Source organism: Somniosus microcephalus, chromosome 15, assembly GCF_052327205.1.
Source record: "Somniosus microcephalus isolate GS21.2 chromosome 15, FLI_Smic_1.0, whole genome shotgun sequence".
In the NCBI taxonomy this organism is placed as follows: domain Eukaryota; kingdom Metazoa; phylum Chordata; class Chondrichthyes; order Squaliformes; family Somniosidae; genus Somniosus; species Somniosus microcephalus.
In genome coordinates, this window is record NC_141001.1 from 41494569 (window position 1) to 41515839 (window position 21271).

General features: G+C 43.7%; 1 protein-coding gene across 1 annotated transcript in view; it reads left to right on the plus strand.

The window, feature by feature from the left end:
* ptprja (protein tyrosine phosphatase receptor type Ja) overlaps window positions 1–21271 on the plus strand; it is a 228552-nt gene that overhangs the window by 76516 nt on the left and 130765 nt on the right. The window contains exon 4 of the mRNA XM_086007664.1: window positions 323–583. Coding sequence (XP_085863790.1) covers window positions 323–583 — 261 coding nt within the window. The remainder of the gene's footprint in view (window positions 1–322; window positions 584–21271) is intronic.

The window sequence follows — 21271 nt, forward strand, 5'->3', positions numbered from 1 at the left end:
ACCAAGACGACTCGGCTCCCGACCTCATTACAGCCTTGGTCCAAACATAGACAAAGGAGCTCAATTCCAGAGGTGAGGCGAGAGTGACTGCCCTTGATATCAAGGCAGCACTTGACCGGGTCTGGCATCAAGGAGCCCTAGGAAAACTGAAGTCAATGGGAATCGGGGACCAAACGCTCCACTGGCTGGAGTCATACCTAGCACAAAGGAATTGGAATGATACAGATTGACTCTGCACAGGTTATCATGGATCATCGACGACAGCGGAGCATGAGGCGGTGTGAGATTGATATTATTCTCAACATCTCATTAATATTTGCAGAACCAAATCCTGTGACCAATGTAACAGTTTTGAATCGCAACACCACTTCAGTTACTCTAAGCTGGGTCCGTCCAATCGGCCACAAGCCTCAGTACAGATACAGGGTGGAGACGAGGGAAATTCCATCTTCCAATAGCACTGTTACTAATGAATCCATTACCGTGGCACAACTGGACCCTGGAACCAGATACACGTTCAGCGTGTTCACACTGGCGGCAGATAATACATCAGCAGATCCGGCCACCATCTCTCTGTCTACAGGTAGGAGGGCGGTTCACTATGTACTTTGGTTTAATGAGAGTTCCTCCATGACCATGATTTTGAAAAACACTGGTTAGGCCTCAGCTGGAGGATTGTGTTCAGTTCTGGGTACTCCACTTTTGGAAGGATGTCAAGGGCTTGGAGAGGGTGCACTTGACCGGTACCAGGGATGAGGGACGTCTGTTGTGTGGAGAGACTGGAAAAGCCAGGGTTGTTCTCCTTAGAACAGAGAAGGTTATGAGGAGATTTGATAGAGATGTTCAAAAATCATGAATGGTCTTGATAGTGTAAATGAGGAGAAACACTTTCCAGTGGCAGAAGGACCGGTAACCAGAGGACACAGATTTAAGGCGATTGGCAAAAGAAGCAGAGGCGACATGAGGAAACATTTTTTACACAGTGAGTTGTTGTGATTGGGAATGCACTGCCTGAAAGGGTGGTGGAAGCAGATTCAGCAGTAACTTTTAAAAGGGAAAGTGGCTAAATATTTGAAGGGGAAAAAGTTGCAGGGCTTTGGGGGAAAAAGTGGGCGAGTGGGGCTAGTTGGCTAGCTCTACCAAAGAGCCGGCACAGACACGATGGACCGAATGTCCTCCTCCTACGATAGATGGGTAAAACTGGAAACCGTCGCTTCTTATTCAATCCTAAATAAGTGGACACCCATGAACAGAATGAAAACATCAAGGTGAAAATTCATGTGACGGATGTAATTAGACTTTCAATCTTCTAGAATTGAGATCCAAATAATGGTGGATGCCTTTTATGTTAGCAGGTGGAAAGGGTCTAAAGTCAGAAACTTAACTGGACCAGCCAAATTGGGCTGTAGGCCAAAGAAATTAGCTAAGAAAACAAACTAGCCTTTTCCATTTCAGTCAGCAACATTTGTTGATTTGACCCTGACTCACATCTTGGATGGTTCAATATCATGATTTTTGTGTGTAACTTTCCTCCAACAGCTCCTTCCAAGCCTGGAGCTATTACAGTGACAAGCTTTACCAACAGTTCAATCTCTCTGAGCTTGGGGAAACCTACAGGCATGAAGGTCGCTCAATACAACTTTAGCATTATATACAGTCATCCTAATGGAAATGGCTCTTTCATTGAACGTACAAACTCCACCACAATAACTGGCCTAGAACCTGGAACCAATTACACCATCTCTGTAACTACCATTGTTTCTGGTGATGTGAAGAGTGAAGCTGTAGTTATAAACCAATTCACAAGTAAGTGAGACACAATTTCTGCTGTGGAACTCGATCTTAATGGACTGTGTGCGTGGATGGATACAACCAATAAATGGCCTGCTCTAAAGCAATTGAGAACCCTAACTGTGGAATGGCTCTGATGAGAGGTTATTGGAAGGTGCAAGGTTGGCATTGGCAGAAACCTTGGTGAACTCTGTTAATGACCGCTGTAGAGTGTATCGGTTTATTGGCAACCTTTCACACAGAAGAAGTGAATATTTTGTGTAAATGCAACCTTGTTGAGAAAGATGGTACTTTTGAAATGGGATAGACTAATGTATTGAATTGGCAGGCTCTGGTGTCAAAATTTGATTGATGAGTGGACATTTCTTTGACATAGGTATCCATAGGGGTAGTAGAAGAGGAGACAAGATGAGTGGACTGGACTAATTGCCAGTATAAAGCATCTTCGTTATCAAGATAGGCTAAAAGAGCTGGGGCTCTACACTTTAGAGAAGCGTAGACTTGGGGTGATCTGGTTGAGGTTTATAAGATGATGAATGTAATAGATTGTGTACCAGTTGTCTCTTTGTTCCAATTAAATAGGTTAGGGAGGACTAGGGGGTCACAATTTGAAGTTGTGTAAGGCCAGATCTAGGTTCGATGTGAGGAGGTGGTTCTTTTCCCAGAGAATAGTGGACCTCTGGAACAGGCTGCCCGTCTCATGCAGCGGACGCCGACTCGCTGAATTCCTTCAAGCGAGAGCTGGACCTGTTTCTGGTTGGGGTGGACATCACCTCTTACGAAAGGTAGGTATTTCACGGAATTCAGCGTCCGAGTGATCTCCTGGACTAGTTTTGTTCGCCTAGAGGGTCAGTGAGGAATTTCCCAGATTTCTTTTCCCCAAATTGGTCTGGGTTTTAAAGATCACATGGTTTCGGGTGGGGTGGAGATATTACGATTGTGTGGGGCATGCTGGATGGAGCAGAGGGCTTTTACCTGTCGGTCATTGTTCGTATGTTTGTATATTTGCTGTAAATTACATCAAAGTTTTAGTAACTAATAGTAACCGTTTCTCACCAATGGAACATTGGACCCATTGGCTCCCTGATACATTTGGCACAGAAGACCACAACAACAGCAACTTGCATTTATATGATGCCTTTAACGTAGGAAAACATTCCAAGGTGTTCCACAGAAGGGTTCTGGAAACAAAAATTGACACCGCTGCATATCATTGAAGAATACTGTCTGCAGTGGAACACATGGGAATATATTTCAAAAAATGGCGTGGATGGAACAGATGGGACAGTTGTGCAGTTGTGTGGAATCAGCACTGTTGGCGTCATCAGTTGATGGGCAACTGAGATCGAGGAAAATTAAGGCTGTTGCAAAAGTTGTTCAACTGAAAGGCAAGGCAATGGTTTATTGGACACAAATTGCAGTAATGATGATTGACATCTACAGACAGGTAGCCTGTGATGATGTGACAAAGTCAGCTGTGGCCATCGGATGTTGCATCAAACTGGTGGATTCTGCCAGCGGCTTGGAATGAAGATGCTTAGAGGCGAGGACGCTTATAATCTCAGGGTTGACATCAAGTTGATGTGTGCACATTGCAGTACCTCTGCCCATTATCTAGTTATGAAATCTACTTGCTTTTCTATAATGCTGTTCCTGTGCAGAGAAATGTCTCAAACCTGTTTGCAGGGTGGCAGACAAAGCGTAAGCATCTAGCACGAGTGATGGTCAAAATTCTGTAAGATATTTTGTAGATAGAGGGGCCAGAAATATATGTTCACTGTTTGCCAGCTCTCCCAGTGGAAGGACTTGGTTGGTGGGAAAGGTCTTCTACAGGAGGTAGTCCACTGACAATGAGAATCAAAAGTGTGATAAGAAATCTGTGTAGATCAGGTTGGTTACCTGGTTGTTGAGGTTGACATTGAGGAGTTGACCCTGAATGAGTCATTTGACCAACCAGACAACTTGTACAGCATAGTTGTAATTATGATTAATTAGGACGGTTGAAAGTGGTTGCATTGTTTTAAAGGATCTTCGTGAAGAAGTATTAAACAGCCACAATGAGGTTGTTGATGTGATGGTTGTGATTGGCAGTGCCATCGCAGTGGAAAGGAATTGGAATGATATAGATTGACTCTGCACAGGTTATCATGGATCATCGACGACAGCGGAGCATGAGGCGGTGTGAGATTGATATTATTCTCAACATCTCATTAATATTTGCAGAACCAAATCCTGTGACCAATGTAACAGTTTTGAATCGCAACACCACTTCAGTTACTCTAAGCTGGGTCCGTCCAATCGGCCACAAGCCTCAGTACAGATACAGGGTGGAGACGAGGGAAATTCCATCTTCCAATAGCACTGTTACTAATGAATCCATTACCGTGGCACAACTGGACCCTGGAACCAGATACACGTTCAGCGTGTTCACACTGGCGGCAGATAATACATCAGCAGATCCGGCCACCATCTCTCTGTCTACAGGTAGGAGGGCGGTTCACTATGTACTTTGGTTTAATGAGAGTTCCTCCATGACCATGATTTTGAAAAACACTGGTTAGGCCTCAGCTGGAGGATTGTGTTCAGTTCTGGGTACTCCACTTTTGGAAGGATGTCAAGGGCTTGGAGAGGGTGCACTTGACCGGTACCAGGGATGAGGGACGTCTGTTGTGTGGAGAGACTGGAAAAGCCAGGGTTGTTCTCCTTAGAACAGAGAAGGTTATGAGGAGATTTGATAGAGATGTTCAAAAATCATGAATGGTCTTGATAGTGTAAATGAGGAGAAACACTTTCCAGTGGCAGAAGGACCGGTAACCAGAGGACACAGATTTAAGGCGATTGGCAAAAGAAGCAGAGGCGACATGAGGAAACATTTTTTACACAGTGAGTTGTTGTGATTGGGAATGCACTGCCTGAAAGGGTGGTGGAAGCAGATTCAGCAGTAACTTTTAAAAGGGAAAGTGGCTAAATATTTGAAGGGGAAAAAGTTGCAGGGCTTTGGGGGAAAAAGTGGGCGAGTGGGGCTAGTTGGCTAGCTCTACCAAAGAGCCGGCACAGACACGATGGACCGAATGTCCTCCTCCTACGATAGATGGGTAAAACTGGAAACCGTCGCTTCTTATTCAATCCTAAATAAGTGGACACCCATGAACAGAATGAAAACATCAAGGTGAAAATTCATGTGACGGATGTAATTAGACTTTCAATCTTCTAGAATTGAGATCCAAATAATGGTGGATGCCTTTTATGTTAGCAGGTGGAAAGGGTCTAAAGTCAGAAACTTAACTGGACCAGCCAAATTGGGCTGTAGGCCAAAGAAATTAGCTAAGAAAACAAACTAGCCTTTTCCATTTCAGTCAGCAACATTTGTTGATTTGACCCTGACTCACATCTTGGATGGTTCAATATCATGATTTTTGTGTGTAACTTTCCTCCAACAGCTCCTTCCAAGCCTGGAGCTATTACAGTGACAAGCTTTACCAACAGTTCAATCTCTCTGAGCTTGGGGAAACCTACAGGCATGAAGGTCGCTCAATACAACTTTAGCATTATATACAGTCATCCTAATGGAAATGGCTCTTTCATTGAACGTACAAACTCCACCACAATAACTGGCCTAGAACCTGGAACCAATTACACCATCTCTGTAACTACCATTGTTTCTGGTGATGTGAAGAGTGAAGCTGTAGTTATAAACCAATTCACAAGTAAGTGAGACACAATTTCTGCTGTGGAACTCGATCTTAATGGACTGTGTGCGTGGATGGATACAACCAATAAATGGTCTGCTCTAAAGCAATTGAGAACCCTAACTGTGGAATGGCTCTGATGAGAGGTTATTGGAAGGTGCAAGGTTGGCATTGGCAGAAACCTTGGTGAACTCTGTTAATGACCGCTGTAGAGTGTATCGGTTTATTGGCAACCTTTCACACAGAAGAAGTGAATATTTTGTGTAAATGCAACCTTGTTGAGAAAGATGGTACTTTTGAAATGGGATAGACTAATGTATTGAATTGGCAGGCTCTGGTGTCAAAATTTGATTGATGAGTGGACATTTCTTTGACATAGGTATCCATAGGGGTAGTAGAAGAGGAGACAAGATGAGTGGACTGGACTAATTGCCAGTATAAAGCATCTTCGTTATCAAGATAGGCTAAAAGAGCTGGGGCTCTACACTTTAGAGAAGCGTAGACTTGGGGTGATCTGGTTGAGGTTTATAAGATGATGAATGTAATAGATTGTGTACCAGTTGTCTCTTTGTTCCAATTAAATAGGTTAGGGAGGACTAGGGGGTCACAATTTGAAGTTGTGTAAGGCCAGATCTAGGTTCGATGTGAGGAGGTGGTTCTTTTCCCAGAGAATAGTGGACCTCTGGAACAGGCTGCCCGTCTCATGCAGCGGACGCCGACTCGCTGAATTCCTTCAAGCGAGAGCTGGACCTGTTTCTGGTTGGGGTGGACATCACCTCTTACGAAAGGTAGGTATTTCACGGAATTCAGCGTCCGAGTGATCTCCTGGACTAGTTTTGTTCGCCTAGAGGGTCAGTGAGGAATTTCCCAGATTTCTTTTCCCCAAATTGGTCTGGGTTTTAAAGATCACATGGTTTCGGGTGGGGTGGAGATATTACGATTGTGTGGGGCATGCTGGATGGAGCAGAGGGCTTTTACCTGTCGGTCATTGTTCGTATGTTTGTATATTTGCTGTAAATTACATCAAAGTTTTAGTAACTAATAGTAACCGTTTCTCACCAATGGAACATTGGACCCATTGGCTCCCTGATACATTTGGCACAGAAGACCACAACAACAGCAACTTGCATTTATATGATGCCTTTAACGTAGGAAAACATTCCAAGGTGTTCCACAGAAGGGTTCTGGAAACAAAAATTGACACCGCTGCATATCATTGAAGAATACTGTCTGCAGTGGAACACATGGGAATATATTTCAAAAAATGGCGTGGATGGAACAGATGGGACAGTTGTGCAGTTGTGTGGAATCAGCACTGTTGGCGTCATCAGTTGATGGGCAACTGAGATCGAGGAAAATTAAGGCTGTTGCAAAAGTTGTTCAACTGAAAGGCAAGGCAATGGTTTATTGGACACAAACTGCAGTAATGATGATTGACATCTACAGACAGGTAGCCTGTGATGATGTGACAAAGTCAGCTGTGGCCATCGGATGTTGCATCAAACTGGTGGATTCTGCCAGCGGCTTGGAATGAAGATGCTTAGAGGCGAGGACGCTTATAATCTCAGGGTTGACATCAAGTTGATGTGTGCACATTGCAGTACCTCTGCCCATTATCTAGTTATGAAATCTACTTGCTTTTCTATAATGCTGTTCCTGTGCAGAGAAATGTCTCAAACCTGTTTGCAGGGTGGCAGACAAAGCGTAAGCATCTAGCACGAGTGATGGTCAAAATTCTGTAAGATATTTTGTAGATAGAGGGGCCAGAAATATATGTTCACTGTTTGCCAGCTCTCCCAGTGGAAGGACTTGGTTGGTGGGAAAGGTCTTCTACAGGAGGTAGTCCACTGACAATGAGAATCAAAAGTGTGATAAGAAATCTGTGTAGATCAGGTTGGTTACCTGGTTGTTGAGGTTGACATTGAGGAGTTGACCCTGAATGAGTCATTTGACCAACCAGACAACTTGTACAGCATAGTTGTAATTATGATTAATTAGGACGGTTGAAAGTGGTTGCATTGTTTTAAAGGATCTTCGTGAAGAAGTATTAAACAGCCACAATGAGGTTGTTGATGTGATGGTTGTGATTGGCAGTGCCATCGCAGTGGAAAGGAATTGGAATGATATAGATTGACTCTGCACAGGTTATCATGGATCATCGACGACAGCGGAGCATGAGGCGGTGTGAGATTGATATTATTCTCAACATCTCATTAATATTTGCAGAACCAAATCCTGTGACCAATGTAACAGTTTTGAATCGCAACACCACTTCAGTTACTCTAAGCTGGGTCCGTCCAATCGGCCACAAGCCTCAGTACAGATACAGGGTGGAGACGAGGGAAATTCCATCTTCCAATAGCACTGTTACTAATGAATCCATTACCGTGGCACAACTGGACCCTGGAACCAGATACACGTTCAGCGTGTTCACACTGGCGGCAGATAATACATCAGCAGATCCGGCCACCATCTCTCTGTCTACAGGTAGGAGGGCGGTTCACTATGTACTTTGGTTTAATGAGAGTTCCTCCATGACCATGATTTTGAAAAACACTGGTTAGGCCTCAGCTGGAGGATTGTGTTCAGTTCTGGGTACTCCACTTTTGGAAGGATGTCAAGGGCTTGGAGAGGGTGCACTTGACCGGTACCAGGGATGAGGGACGTCTGTTGTGTGGAGAGACTGGAAAAGCCAGGGTTGTTCTCCTTAGAACAGAGAAGGTTATGAGGAGATTTGATAGAGATGTTCAAAAATCATGAATGGTCTTGATAGTGTAAATGAGGAGAAACACTTTCCAGTGGCAGAAGGACCGGTAACCAGAGGACACAGATTTAAGGCGATTGGCAAAAGAAGCAGAGGCGACATGAGGAAACATTTTTTACACAGTGAGTTGTTGTGATTGGGAATGCACTGCCTGAAAGGGTGGTGGAAGCAGATTCAGCAGTAACTTTTAAAAGGGAAAGTGGCTAAATATTTGAAGGGGAAAAAGTTGCAGGGCTTTGGGGGAAAAAGTGGGCGAGTGGGGCTAGTTGGCTAGCTCTACCAAAGAGCCGGCACAGACACGATGGACCGAATGTCCTCCTCCTACGATAGATGGGTAAAACTGGAAACCGTCGCTTCTTATTCAATCCTAAATAAGTGGACACCCATGAACAGAATGAAAACATCAAGGTGAAAATTCATGTGACGGATGTAATTAGACTTTCAATCTTCTAGAATTGAGATCCAAATAATGGTGGATGCCTTTTATGTTAGCAGGTGGAAAGGGTCTAAAGTCAGAAACTTAACTGGACCAGCCAAATTGGGCTGTAGGCCAAAGAAATTAGCTAAGAAAACAAACTAGCCTTTTCCATTTCAGTCAGCAACATTTGTTGATTTGACCCTGACTCACATCTTGGATGGTTCAATATCATGATTTTTGTGTGTAACTTTCCTCCAACAGCTCCTTCCAAGCCTGGAGCTATTACAGTGACAAGCTTTACCAACAGTTCAATCTCTCTGAGCTTGGGGAAACCTACAGGCATGAAGGTCGCTCAATACAACTTTAGCATTATATACAGTCATCCTAATGGAAATGGCTCTTTCATTGAACGTACAAACTCCACCACAATAACTGGCCTAGAACCTGGAACCAATTACACCATCTCTGTAACTACCATTGTTTCTGGTGATGTGAAGAGTGAAGCTGTAGTTATAAACCAATTCACAAGTAAGTGAGACACAATTTCTGCTGTGGAACTCGATCTTAATGGACTGTGTGCGTGGATGGATACAACCAATAAATGGTCTGCTCTAAAGCAATTGAGAACCCTAACTGTGGAATGGCTCTGATGAGAGGTTATTGGAAGGTGCAAGGTTGGCATTGGCAGAAACCTTGGTGAACTCTGTTAATGACCGCTGTAGAGTGTATCGGTTTATTGGCAACCTTTCACACAGAAGAAGTGAATATTTTGTGTAAATGCAACCTTGTTGAGAAAGATGGTACTTTTGAAATGGGATAGACTAATGTATTGAATTGGCAGGCTCTGGTGTCAAAATTTGATTGATGAGTGGACATTTCTTTGACATAGGTATCCATAGGGGTAGTAGAAGAGGAGACAAGATGAGTGGACTGGACTAATTGCCAGTATAAAGCATCTTCGTTATCAAGATAGGCTAAAAGAGCTGGGGCTCTACACTTTAGAGAAGCGTAGACTTGGGGTGATCTGGTTGAGGTTTATAAGATGATGAATGTAATAGATTGTGTACCAGTTGTCTCTTTGTTCCAATTAAATAGGTTAGGGAGGACTAGGGGGTCACAATTTGAAGTTGTGTAAGGCCAGATCTAGGTTCGATGTGAGGAGGTGGTTCTTTTCCCAGAGAATAGTGGACCTCTGGAACAGGCTGCCCGTCTCATGCAGCGGACGCCGACTCGCTGAATTCCTTCAAGCGAGAGCTGGACCTGTTTCTGGTTGGGGTGGACATCACCTCTTACGAAAGGTAGGTATTTCACGGAATTCAGCGTCCGAGTGATCTCCTGGACTAGTTTTGTTCGCCTAGAGGGTCAGTGAGGAATTTCCCAGATTTCTTTTCCCCAAATTGGTCTGGGTTTTAAAGATCACATGGTTTCGGGTGGGGTGGAGATATTACGATTGTGTGGGGCATGCTGGATGGAGCAGAGGGCTTTTACCTGTCGGTCATTGTTCGTATGTTTGTATATTTGCTGTAAATTACATCAAAGTTTTAGTAACTAATAGTAACCGTTTCTCACCAATGGAACATTGGACCCATTGGCTCCCTGATACATTTGGCACAGAAGACCACAACAACAGCAACTTGCATTTATATGATGCCTTTAACGTAGGAAAACATTCCAAGGTGTTCCACAGAAGGGTTCTGGAAACAAAAATTGACACCGCTGCATATCATTGAAGAATACTGTCTGCAGTGGAACACATGGGAATATATTTCAAAAAATGGCGTGGATGGAACAGATGGGACAGTTGTGCAGTTGTGTGGAATCAGCACTGTTGGCGTCATCAGTTGATGGGCAACTGAGATCGAGGAAAATTAAGGCTGTTGCAAAAGTTGTTCAACTGAAAGGCAAGGCAATGGTTTATTGGACACAAATTGCAGTAATGATGATTGACATCTACAGACAGGTAGCCTGTGATGATGTGACAAAGTCAGCTGTGGCCATCGGATGTTGCATCAAACTGGTGGATTCTGCCAGCGGCTTGGAATGAAGATGCTTAGAGGCGAGGACGCTTATAATCTCAGGGTTGACATCAAGTTGATGTGTGCACATTGCAGTACCTCTGCCCATTATCTAGTTATGAAATCTACTTGCTTTTCTATAATGCTGTTCCTGTGCAGAGAAATGTCTCAAACCTGTTTGCAGGGTGGCAGACAAAGCGTAAGCATCTAGCACGAGTGATGGTCAAAATTCTGTAAGATATTTTGTAGATAGAGGGGCCAGAAATATATGTTCACTGTTTGCCAGCTCTCCCAGTGGAAGGACTTGGTTGGTGGGAAAGGTCTTCTACAGGAGGTAGTCCACTGACAATGAGAATCAAAAGTGTGATAAGAAATCTGTGTAGATCAGGTTGGTTACCTGGTTGTTGAGGTTGACATTGAGGAGTTGACCCTGAATGAGTCATTTGACCAACCAGACAACTTGTACAGCATAGTTGTAATTATGATTAATTAGGACGGTTGAAAGTGGTTGCATTGTTTTAAAGGATCTTCGTGAAGAAGTATTAAACAGCCACAATGAGGTTGTTGATGTGATGGTTGTGATTGGCAGTGCCATCGCAGTGGAAAGGAATTGGAATGATATAGATTGACTCTGCACAGGTTATCATGGATCATCGACGACAGCGGAGCATGAGGCGGTGTGAGATTGATATTATTCTCAACATCTCATTAATATTTGCAGAACCAAATCCTGTGACCAATGTAACAGTTTTGAATCGCAACACCACTTCAGTTACTCTAAGCTGGGTCCGTCCAATCGGCCACAAGCCTCAGTACAGATACAGGGTGGAGACGAGGGAAATTCCATCTTCCAATAGCACTGTTACTAATGAATCCATTACCGTGGCACAACTGGACCCTGGAACCAGATACACGTTCAGCGTGTTCACACTGGCGGCAGATAATACATCAGCAGATCCGGCCACCATCTCTCTGTCTACAGGTAGGAGGGCGGTTCACTATGTACTTTGGTTTAATGAGAGTTCCTCCATGACCATGATTTTGAAAAACACTGGTTAGGCCTCAGCTGGAGGATTGTGTTCAGTTCTGGGTACTCCACTTTTGGAAGGATGTCAAGGGCTTGGAGAGGGTGCACTTGACCGGTACCAGGGATGAGGGACGTCTGTTGTGTGGAGAGACTGGAAAAGCCAGGGTTGTTCTCCTTAGAACAGAGAAGGTTATGAGGAGATTTGATAGAGATGTTCAAAAATCATGAATGGTCTTGATAGTGTAAATGAGGAGAAACACTTTCCAGTGGCAGAAGGACCGGTAACCAGAGGACACAGATTTAAGGCGATTGGCAAAAGAAGCAGAGGCGACATGAGGAAACATTTTTTACACAGTGAGTTGTTGTGATTGGGAATGCACTGCCTGAAAGGGTGGTGGAAGCAGATTCAGCAGTAACTTTTAAAAGGGAAAGTGGCTAAATATTTGAAGGGGAAAAAGTTGCAGGGCTTTGGGGGAAAAAGTGGGCGAGTGGGGCTAGTTGGCTAGCTCTACCAAAGAGCCGGCACAGACACGATGGACCGAATGTCCTCCTCCTACGATAGATGGGTAAAACTGGAAACCGTCGCTTCTTATTCAATCCTAAATAAGTGGACACCCATGAACAGAATGAAAACATCAAGGTGAAAATTCATGTGACGGATGTAATTAGACTTTCAATCTTCTAGAATTGAGATCCAAATAATGGTGGATGCCTTTTATGTTAGCAGGTGGAAAGGGTCTAAAGTCAGAAACTTAACTGGACCAGCCAAATTGGGCTGTAGGCCAAAGAAATTAGCTAAGAAAACAAACTAGCCTTTTCCATTTCAGTCAGCAACATTTGTTGATTTGACCCTGACTCACATCTTGGATGGTTCAATATCATGATTTTTGTGTGTAACTTTCCTCCAACAGCTCCTTCCAAGCCTGGAGCTATTACAGTGACAAGCTTTACCAACAGTTCAATCTCTCTGAGCTTGGGGAAACCTACAGGCATGAAGGTCGCTCAATACAACTTTAGCATTATATACAGTCATCCTAATGGAAATGGCTCTTTCATTGAACGTACAAACTCCACCACAATAACTGGCCTAGAACCTGGAACCAATTACACCATCTCTGTAACTACCATTGTTTCTGGTGATGTGAAGAGTGAAGCTGTAGTTATAAACCAATTCACAAGTAAGTGAGACACAATTTCTGCTGTGGAACTCGATCTTAATGGACTGTGTGCGTGGATGGATACAACCAATAAATGGTCTGCTCTAAAGCAATTGAGAACCCTAACTGTGGAATGGCTCTGATGAGAGGTTATTGGAAGGTGCAAGGTTGGCATTGGCAGAAACCTTGGTGAACTCTGTTAATGACCGCTGTAGAGTGTATCGGTTTATTGGCAACCTTTCACACAGAAGAAGTGAATATTTTGTGTAAATGCAACCTTGTTGAGAAAGATGGTACTTTTGAAATGGGATAGACTAATGTATTGAATTGGCAGGCTCTGGTGTCAAAATTTGATTGATGAGTGGACATTTCTTTGACATAGGTATCCATAGGGGTAGTAGAAGAGGAGACAAGATGAGTGGACTGGACTAATTGCCAGTATAAAGCATCTTCGTTATCAAGATAGGCTAAAAGAGCTGGGGCTCTACACTTTAGAGAAGCGTAGACTTGGGGTGATCTGGTTGAGGTTTATAAGATGATGAATGTAATAGATTGTGTACCAGTTGTCTCTTTGTTCCAATTAAATAGGTTAGGGAGGACTAGGGGGTCACAATTTGAAGTTGTGTAAGGCCAGATCTAGGTTCGATGTGAGGAGGTGGTTCTTTTCCCAGAGAATAGTGGACCTCTGGAACAGGCTGCCCGTCTCATGCAGCGGACGCCGACTCGCTGAATTCCTTCAAGCGAGAGCTGGACCTGTTTCTGGTTGGGGTGGACATCACCTCTTACGAAAGGTAGGTATTTCACGGAATTCAGCGTCCGAGTGATCTCCTGGACTAGTTTTGTTCGCCTAGAGGGTCAGTGAGGAATTTCCCAGATTTCTTTTCCCCAAATTGGTCTGGGTTTTAAAGATCACATGGTTTCGGGTGGGGTGGAGATATTACGATTGTGTGGGGCATGCTGGATGGAGCAGAGGGCTTTTACCTGTCGGTCATTGTTCGTATGTTTGTATATTTGCTGTAAATTACATCAAAGTTTTAGTAACTAATAGTAACCGTTTCTCACCAATGGAACATTGGACCCATTGGCTCCCTGATACATTTGGCACAGAAGACCACAACAACAGCAACTTGCATTTATATGATGCCTTTAACGTAGGAAAACATTCCAAGGTGTTCCACAGAAGGGTTCTGGAAACAAAAATTGACACCACTGCATATCATTGAAGAATACTGTCTGCAGTGGAACACATGGGAATATATTTCAAAAAATGGCGTGGATGGAACAGATGGGACAGTTGTGCAGTTGTGTGGAATCAGCACTGTTGGCGTCATCAGTTGATGGGCAACTGAGATCGAGGAAAATTAAGGCTGTTGCAAAAGTTGTTCAACTGAAAGGCAAGGCAATGGTTTATTGGACACAAATTGCAGTAATGATGATTGACATCTACAGACAGGTAGCCTGTGATGATGTGACAAAGTCAGCTGTGGCCATCGGATGTTGCATCAAACTGGTGGATTCTGCCAGCGGCTTGGAATGAAGATGCTTAGAGGCGAGGACGCTTATAATCTCAGGGTTGACATCAAGTTGATGTGTGCACATTGCAGTACCTCTGCCCATTATCTAGTTATGAAATCTACTTGCTTTTCTATAATGCTGTTCCTGTGCAGAGAAATGTCTCAAACCTGTTTGCAGGGTGGCAGACAAAGCGTAAGCATCTAGCACGAGTGATGGTCAAAATTCTGTAAGATATTTTGTAGATAGAGGGGCCAGAAATATATGTTCACTGTTTGCCAGCTCTCCCAGTGGAAGGACTTGGTTGGTGGGAAAGGTCTTCTACAGGAGGTAGTCCACTGACAATGAGAATCAAAAGTGTGATAAGAAATCTGTGTAGATCAGGTTGGTTACCTGGTTGTTGAGGTTGACATTGAGGAGTTGACCCTGAATGAGTCATTTGACCAACCAGACAACTTGTACAGCATAGTTGTAATTATGATTAATTAGGACGGTTGAAAGTGGTTGCATTGTTTTAAAGGATCTTCGTGAAGAAGTATTAAACAGCCACAATGAGGTTGTTGATGTGATGGTTGTGATTGGCAGTGCCATCGCAGTGGAAAGGAATTGGAATGATATAGATTGACTCTGCACAGGTTATCATGGATCATCGACGACAGCGGAGCATGAGGCGGTGTGAGATTGATATTATTCTCAACATCTCATTAATATTTGCAGAACCAAATCCTGTGACCAATGTAACAGTTTTGAATCGCAACACCACTTCAGTTACTCTAAGCTGGGTCCGTCCAATCGGCCACAAGCCTCAGTACAGATACAGGGTGGAGACGAGGGAAATTCCATCTTCCAATAGCACTGTTACTAATGAATCCATTACCGTGGCACAACTGGACCCTGGAACCAGATACACGTTCAGCGTGTTCACACTGGCGGCAGATAATACATCAGCAGATCCGGCCACCATCTCTCTGTCTACAGGTAGGAGGGCGGTTCACTATGTACTTTGGTTTAATGAGAGTTCCTCCATGACCATGATTTTGAAAAACACTGGTTAGGCCTCAGCTGGAGGATTGTGTTCAGTTCTGGGTACTCCACTTTTGGAAGGATGTCAAGGGCTTGGAGAGGGTGCACTTGACCGGTACCAGGGATGAGGGACGTCTGTTGTGTGGAGAGACTGGAAAAGCCAGGGTTGTTCTCCTTAGAACAGAGAAGGTTATGAGGAGATTTGATAGAGATGTTCAAAAATCATGAATGGTCTTGATAGTGTAAATGAGGAGAAACACTTTCCAGTGGCAGAAGGACCGGTAACCAGAGGACACAGATTTAAGGCGATTGGCAAAAGAAGCAGAGGCGACATGAGGAAACATTTTTTACACAGTGAGTTGTTGTGATTGGGAATGCACTGCCTGAAAGGGTGGTGGAAGCAGATTCAGCAGTAACTTTTAAAAGGGAAAGTGGCTAAATATTTGAAGGGGAAAAAGTTGCAGGGCTTTGGGGGAAAAAGTGGGCGAGTGGGGCTAGTTGGCTAGCTCTACCAAAGAGCCGGCACAGACACGATGGACCGAATGTCCTCCTCCTACGATAGATGGGTAAAACTGGAAACCGTCGCTTCTTATTCAATCCTAAATAAGTGGACACCCATGAACAGAATGAAAACATCAAGGTGAAAATTCATGTGACGGATGTAATTAGACTTTCAATCTTCTAGAATTGAGATCCAAATAATGGTGGATGCCTTTTATGTTAGCAGGTGGAAAGGGTCTAAAGTCAGAAACTTAACTGGACCAGCCAAATTGGGCTGTAGGCCAAAGAAATTAGCTAAGAAAACAAACTAGCCTTTTCCATTTCAGTCAGCAACATTTGTTGATTTGACCCTGACTCACATCTTGGATGGTTCAATATCATGATTTTTGTGTGTAACTTTCCTCCAACAGCTCCTTCCAAGCCTGGAGCTATTACAGTGACAAGCTTTACCAACAGTTCAATCTCTCTGAGCTTGGGGAAACCTACAGGCATGAAGGTCGCTCAATACAACTTTAGCATTATATACAGTCATCCTAATGGAAATGGCTCTTTCATTGAACGTACAAACTCCACCACAATAACTGGCCTAGAACCTGGAACCAATTACACCATCTCTGTAACTACCATTGTTTCTGGTGATGTGAAGAGTGAAGCTGTAGTTATAAACCAATTCACAAGTAAGTGAGACACAATTTCTGCTGTGGAACTCGATCTTAATGGACTGTGTGCGTGGATGGATACAACCAATAAATGGTCTGCTCTAAAGCAATTGAGAACCCTAACTGTGGAATGGCTCTGATGAGAGGTTATTGGAAGGTGCAAGGTTGGCATTGGCAGAAACCTTGGTGAACTCTGTTAATGACCGCTGTAGAGTGTATCGGTTTATTGGCAACCTTTCACACAGAAGAAGTGAATATTTTGTGTAAATGCAACCTTGTTGAGAAAGATGGTACTTTTGAAATGGGATAGACTAATGTATTGAATTGGCAGGCTCTGGTGTCAAAATTTGATTGATGAGTGGACATTTCTTTGACATAGGTATCCATAGGGGTAGTAGAAGAGGAGACAAGATGAGTGGACTGGACTAATTGCCAGTATAAAGCATCTTCGTTATCAAGATAGGCTAAAAGAGCTGGGGCTCTACACTTTAGAGAAGCGTAGACTTGGGGTGATCTGGTTGAGGTTTATAAGATGATGAATGTAATAGATTGTGTACCAGTTGTCTCTTTGTTCCAATTAAATAGGTTAGGGAGGACTAGGGGGTCACAATTTGAAGTTGTGTAAGGCCAGATCTAGGTTCGATGTGAGGAGGTGGTTCTTTTCCCAGAGAATAGTGGACCTCTGGAACAGGCTGCCCGTCTCATGCAGCGGACGCCGACTCGCTGAATTCCTTCAAGCGAGAGCTGGACCTGTTTCTGGTTGGGGTGGACATCACCTCTTACGAAAGGTAGGTATTTCACGGAATTCAGCGTCCGAGTGATCTCCTGGACTAGTTTTGTTCGCCTAGAGGGTCAGTGAGGAATTTCCCAGATTTCTTTTCCCCAAATTGGTCTGGGTTTTAAAGATCACATGGTTTCGGGTGGGGTGGAGATATTACGATTGTGTGGGGCATGCTGGATGGAGCAGAGGGCTTTTACCTGTCGGTCATTGTTCGTATGTTTGTATATTTGCTGTAAATTACATCAAAGTTTTAGTAACTAATAGTAACCGTTTCTCACCAATGGAACATTGGACCCATTGGCTCCCTGATACATTTGGCACAGAAGACCACAACAACAGCAACTTGCATTTATATGATGCCTTTAACGTAGGAAAACATTCCAAGGTGTTCCACAGAAGGGTTCTGGAAACAAAAATTGACACCGCTGCATATCATTGAAGAATACTGTCTGCAGTGGAACACATGGGAATATATTTCAAAAAATGGCGTGGATGGAACAGATGGGACAGTTGTGCAGTTGTGTGGAATCAGCACTGTTGGCGTCATCAGTTGATGGGCAACTGAGATCGAGGAAAATTAAGGCTGTTGCAAAAGTTGTTCAACTGAAAGGCAAGGCAATGGTTTATTGGACACAAACTGCAGTAATGATGATTGACATCTACAGACAGGTAGCCTGTGATGATGTGACAAAGTCAGCTGTGGCCATCGGATGTTGCATCAAACTGGTGGATTCTGCCAGCGGCTTGGAATGAAGATGCTTAGAGGCGAGGACGCTTATAATCTCAGGGTTGACATCAAGTTGATGTGTGCACATTGCAGTACCTCTGCCCATTATCTAGTTATGAAATCTACTTGCTTTTCTATAATGCTGTTCCTGTGCAGAGAAATGTCTCAAACCTGTTTGCAGGGTGGCAGACAAAGCGTAAGCATCTAGCACGAGTGATGGTCAAAATTCTGTAAGATATTTTGTAGATAGAGGGGCCAGAAATATATGTTCACTGTTTGCCAGCTCTCCCAGTGGAAGGACTTGGTTGGTGGGAAAGGTCTTCTACAGGAGGTAGTCCACTGACAATGAGAATCAAAAGTGTGATAAGAAATCTGTGTAGATCAGGTTGGTTACCTGGTTGTTGAGGTTGACATTGAGGAGTTGACCCTGAATGAGTCATTTGACCAACCAGACAACTTGTACAGCATAGTTGTAATTATGATTAATTAGGACGGTTGAAAGTGGTTGCATTGTTTTAAAGGATCTTCGTGAAGAAGTATTAAACAGCCACAATGAGGTTGTTGATGTGATGGTTGTGATTGGCAGTGCCATCGCAGTGGAAAGGAATTGGAATGATATAGATTGACTCTGCACAGGTTATCATGGATCATCGACGACAGCGGAGCATGAGGCGGTGTGAGATTGATATTATTCTCAACATCTCATTAATATTTGCAGAACCAAATCCTGTGACCAATGTAACAGTTTTGAATCGCAACACCACTTCAGTTACTCTAAGCTGGGTCCGTCCAATCGGCCACAAGCCTCAGTACAGATACAGGGTGGAGACGAGGGAAATTCCATCTTCCAATAACACTGTTACTAATGAATCCATTACCGTGGCACAACTGGACCCTGGAACCAGATACACGTTCAGCGTGTTCACACTGGCGGCAGATAATACATCAGCAGATCCGGCCACCATCTCTCTGTCTACAGGTAGGAGGGCGGTTCACTATGTACTTTGGTTTAATGAGAGTTCCTCCATGACCATGATTTTGAAAAACACTGGTTAGGCCTCAGCTGGAGGATTGTGTTCAGTTCTGGGTACTCCACTTTTGGAAGGATGTCAAGGGCTTGGAGAGGGTGCACTTGACCGGTACCAGGGATGAGGGACGTCTGTTGTGTGGAGAGACTGGAAAAGCCAGGGTTGTTCTCCTTAGAACAGAGAAGGTTATGAGGAGATTTGATAGAGATGTTCAAAAATCATGAATGGTCTTGATAGTGTAAATGAGGAGAAACACTTTCCAGTGGCAGAAGGACCGGTAACCAGAGGACACAGATTTAAGGCGATTGGCAAAAGAAGCAGAGGCGACATGAGGAAACATTTTTTACACAGTGAGTTGTTGTGATTGGGAATGCACTGCCTGAAAGGGTGGTGGAAGCAGATTCAGCAGTAACTTTTAAAAGGGAAAGTGGCTAAATATTTGAAGGGGAAAAAGTTGCAGGGCTTTGGGGGAAAAAGTGGGCGAGTGGGGCTAGTTGGCTAGCTCTACCAAAGAGCCGGCACAGACACGATGGACCGAATGTCCTCCTCCTACGATAGATGGGTAAAACTGGAAACCGTCGCTTCTTATTCAATCCTAAATAAGTGGACACCCATGAACAGAATGAAAACATCAAGGTGAAAATTCATGTGACGGATGTAATTAGACTTTCAATCTTCTAGAATTGAGATCCAAATAATGGTGGATGCCTTTTATGTTAGCAGGTGGAAAGGGTCTAAAGTCAGAAACTTAACTGGACCAGCCAAATTGGGCTGTAGGCCAAAGAAATTAGCTAAGAAAACAAACTAGCCTTTTCCATTTCAGTCAGCAACATTTGTTGATTTGACCCTGACTCACATCTTGGATGGTTCAATATCATGATTTTTGTGTGTAACTTTCCTCCAACAGCTCCTTCCAAGCCTGGAGCTATTACAGTGACAAGCTTTACCAACAGTTCAATCTCTCTGAGCTTGGGGAAACCTACAGGCATGAAGGTCGCTCAATACAACTTTAGCATTATATACAGTCATCCTAATGGAAATGGCTCTTTCATTGAACGTACAAACTCCACCACAATAACTGGCCTAGAACCTGGAACCAATTACACCATCTCTGTAACTACCATTGTTTCTGGTGATGTGAAGAGTGAAGCTGTAGTTATAAACCAATTCACAAGTAAGTGAGACACAATTTCTGCTGTGGAACTCGATCTTAATGGACTGTGTGCGTGGATGGATACAACCAATAAATGGTCTGCTCTAAAGCAATTGAGAACCCTAACTGTGGAATGGCTCTGATGAGAGGTTATTGGAAGGTGCAAGGTTGGCATTGGCAGAAACCTTGGTGAACTCTGTTAATGACCGCTGTAGAGTGTATCGGTTTATTGGCAACCTTTCACACAGAAGAAGTGAATATTTTGTGTAAATGCAACCTTGTTGAGAAAGATGGTACTTTTGAAATGGGATAGACTAATGTATTGAATTGGCAGGCTCTGGTGTCAAAATTTGATTGATGAGTGGACATTTCTTTGACATAGGTATCCATAGGGGTAGTAGAAGAGGAGACAAGATGAGTGGACTGGACTAATTGCCAGTATAAAGCATCTTCGTTATCAAGATAGGCTAAAAGAGCTGGGGCTCTACACTTTAGAGAAGCGTAGACTTGGGGTGATCTGGTTGAGGTTTATAAGATGATGAATGTAATAGATTGTGTACCAGTTGTCTCTTTGTTCCAATTAAATAGGTTAGGGAGGACTAGGGGGTCACAATTTGAAGTTGTGTAAGGCCAGATCTAGGTTCGATGTGAGGAGGTGGTTCTTTTCCCAGAGAATAGTGGACCTCTGGAACAGGCTGCCCGTCTCATGCAGCGGACGCCGACTCGCTGAATTCCTTCAAGCGAGAGCTGGACCTGTTTCTGGTTGGGGTGGACATCACCTCTTACGAAAGGTAGGTATTTCACGGAATTCAGCGTCCGAGTGATCTCCTGGACTAGTTTTGTTCGCCTAGAGGGTCAGTGAGGAATTTCCCAGATTTCTTTTCCCCAAATTGGTCTGGGTTTTAAAGATCACATGGTTTCGGGTGGGGTGGAGATATTACGATTGTGTGGGGCATGCTGGATGGAGCAGAGGGCTTTTACCTGTCGGTCATTGTTCGTATGTTTGTATATTTGCTGTAAATTACA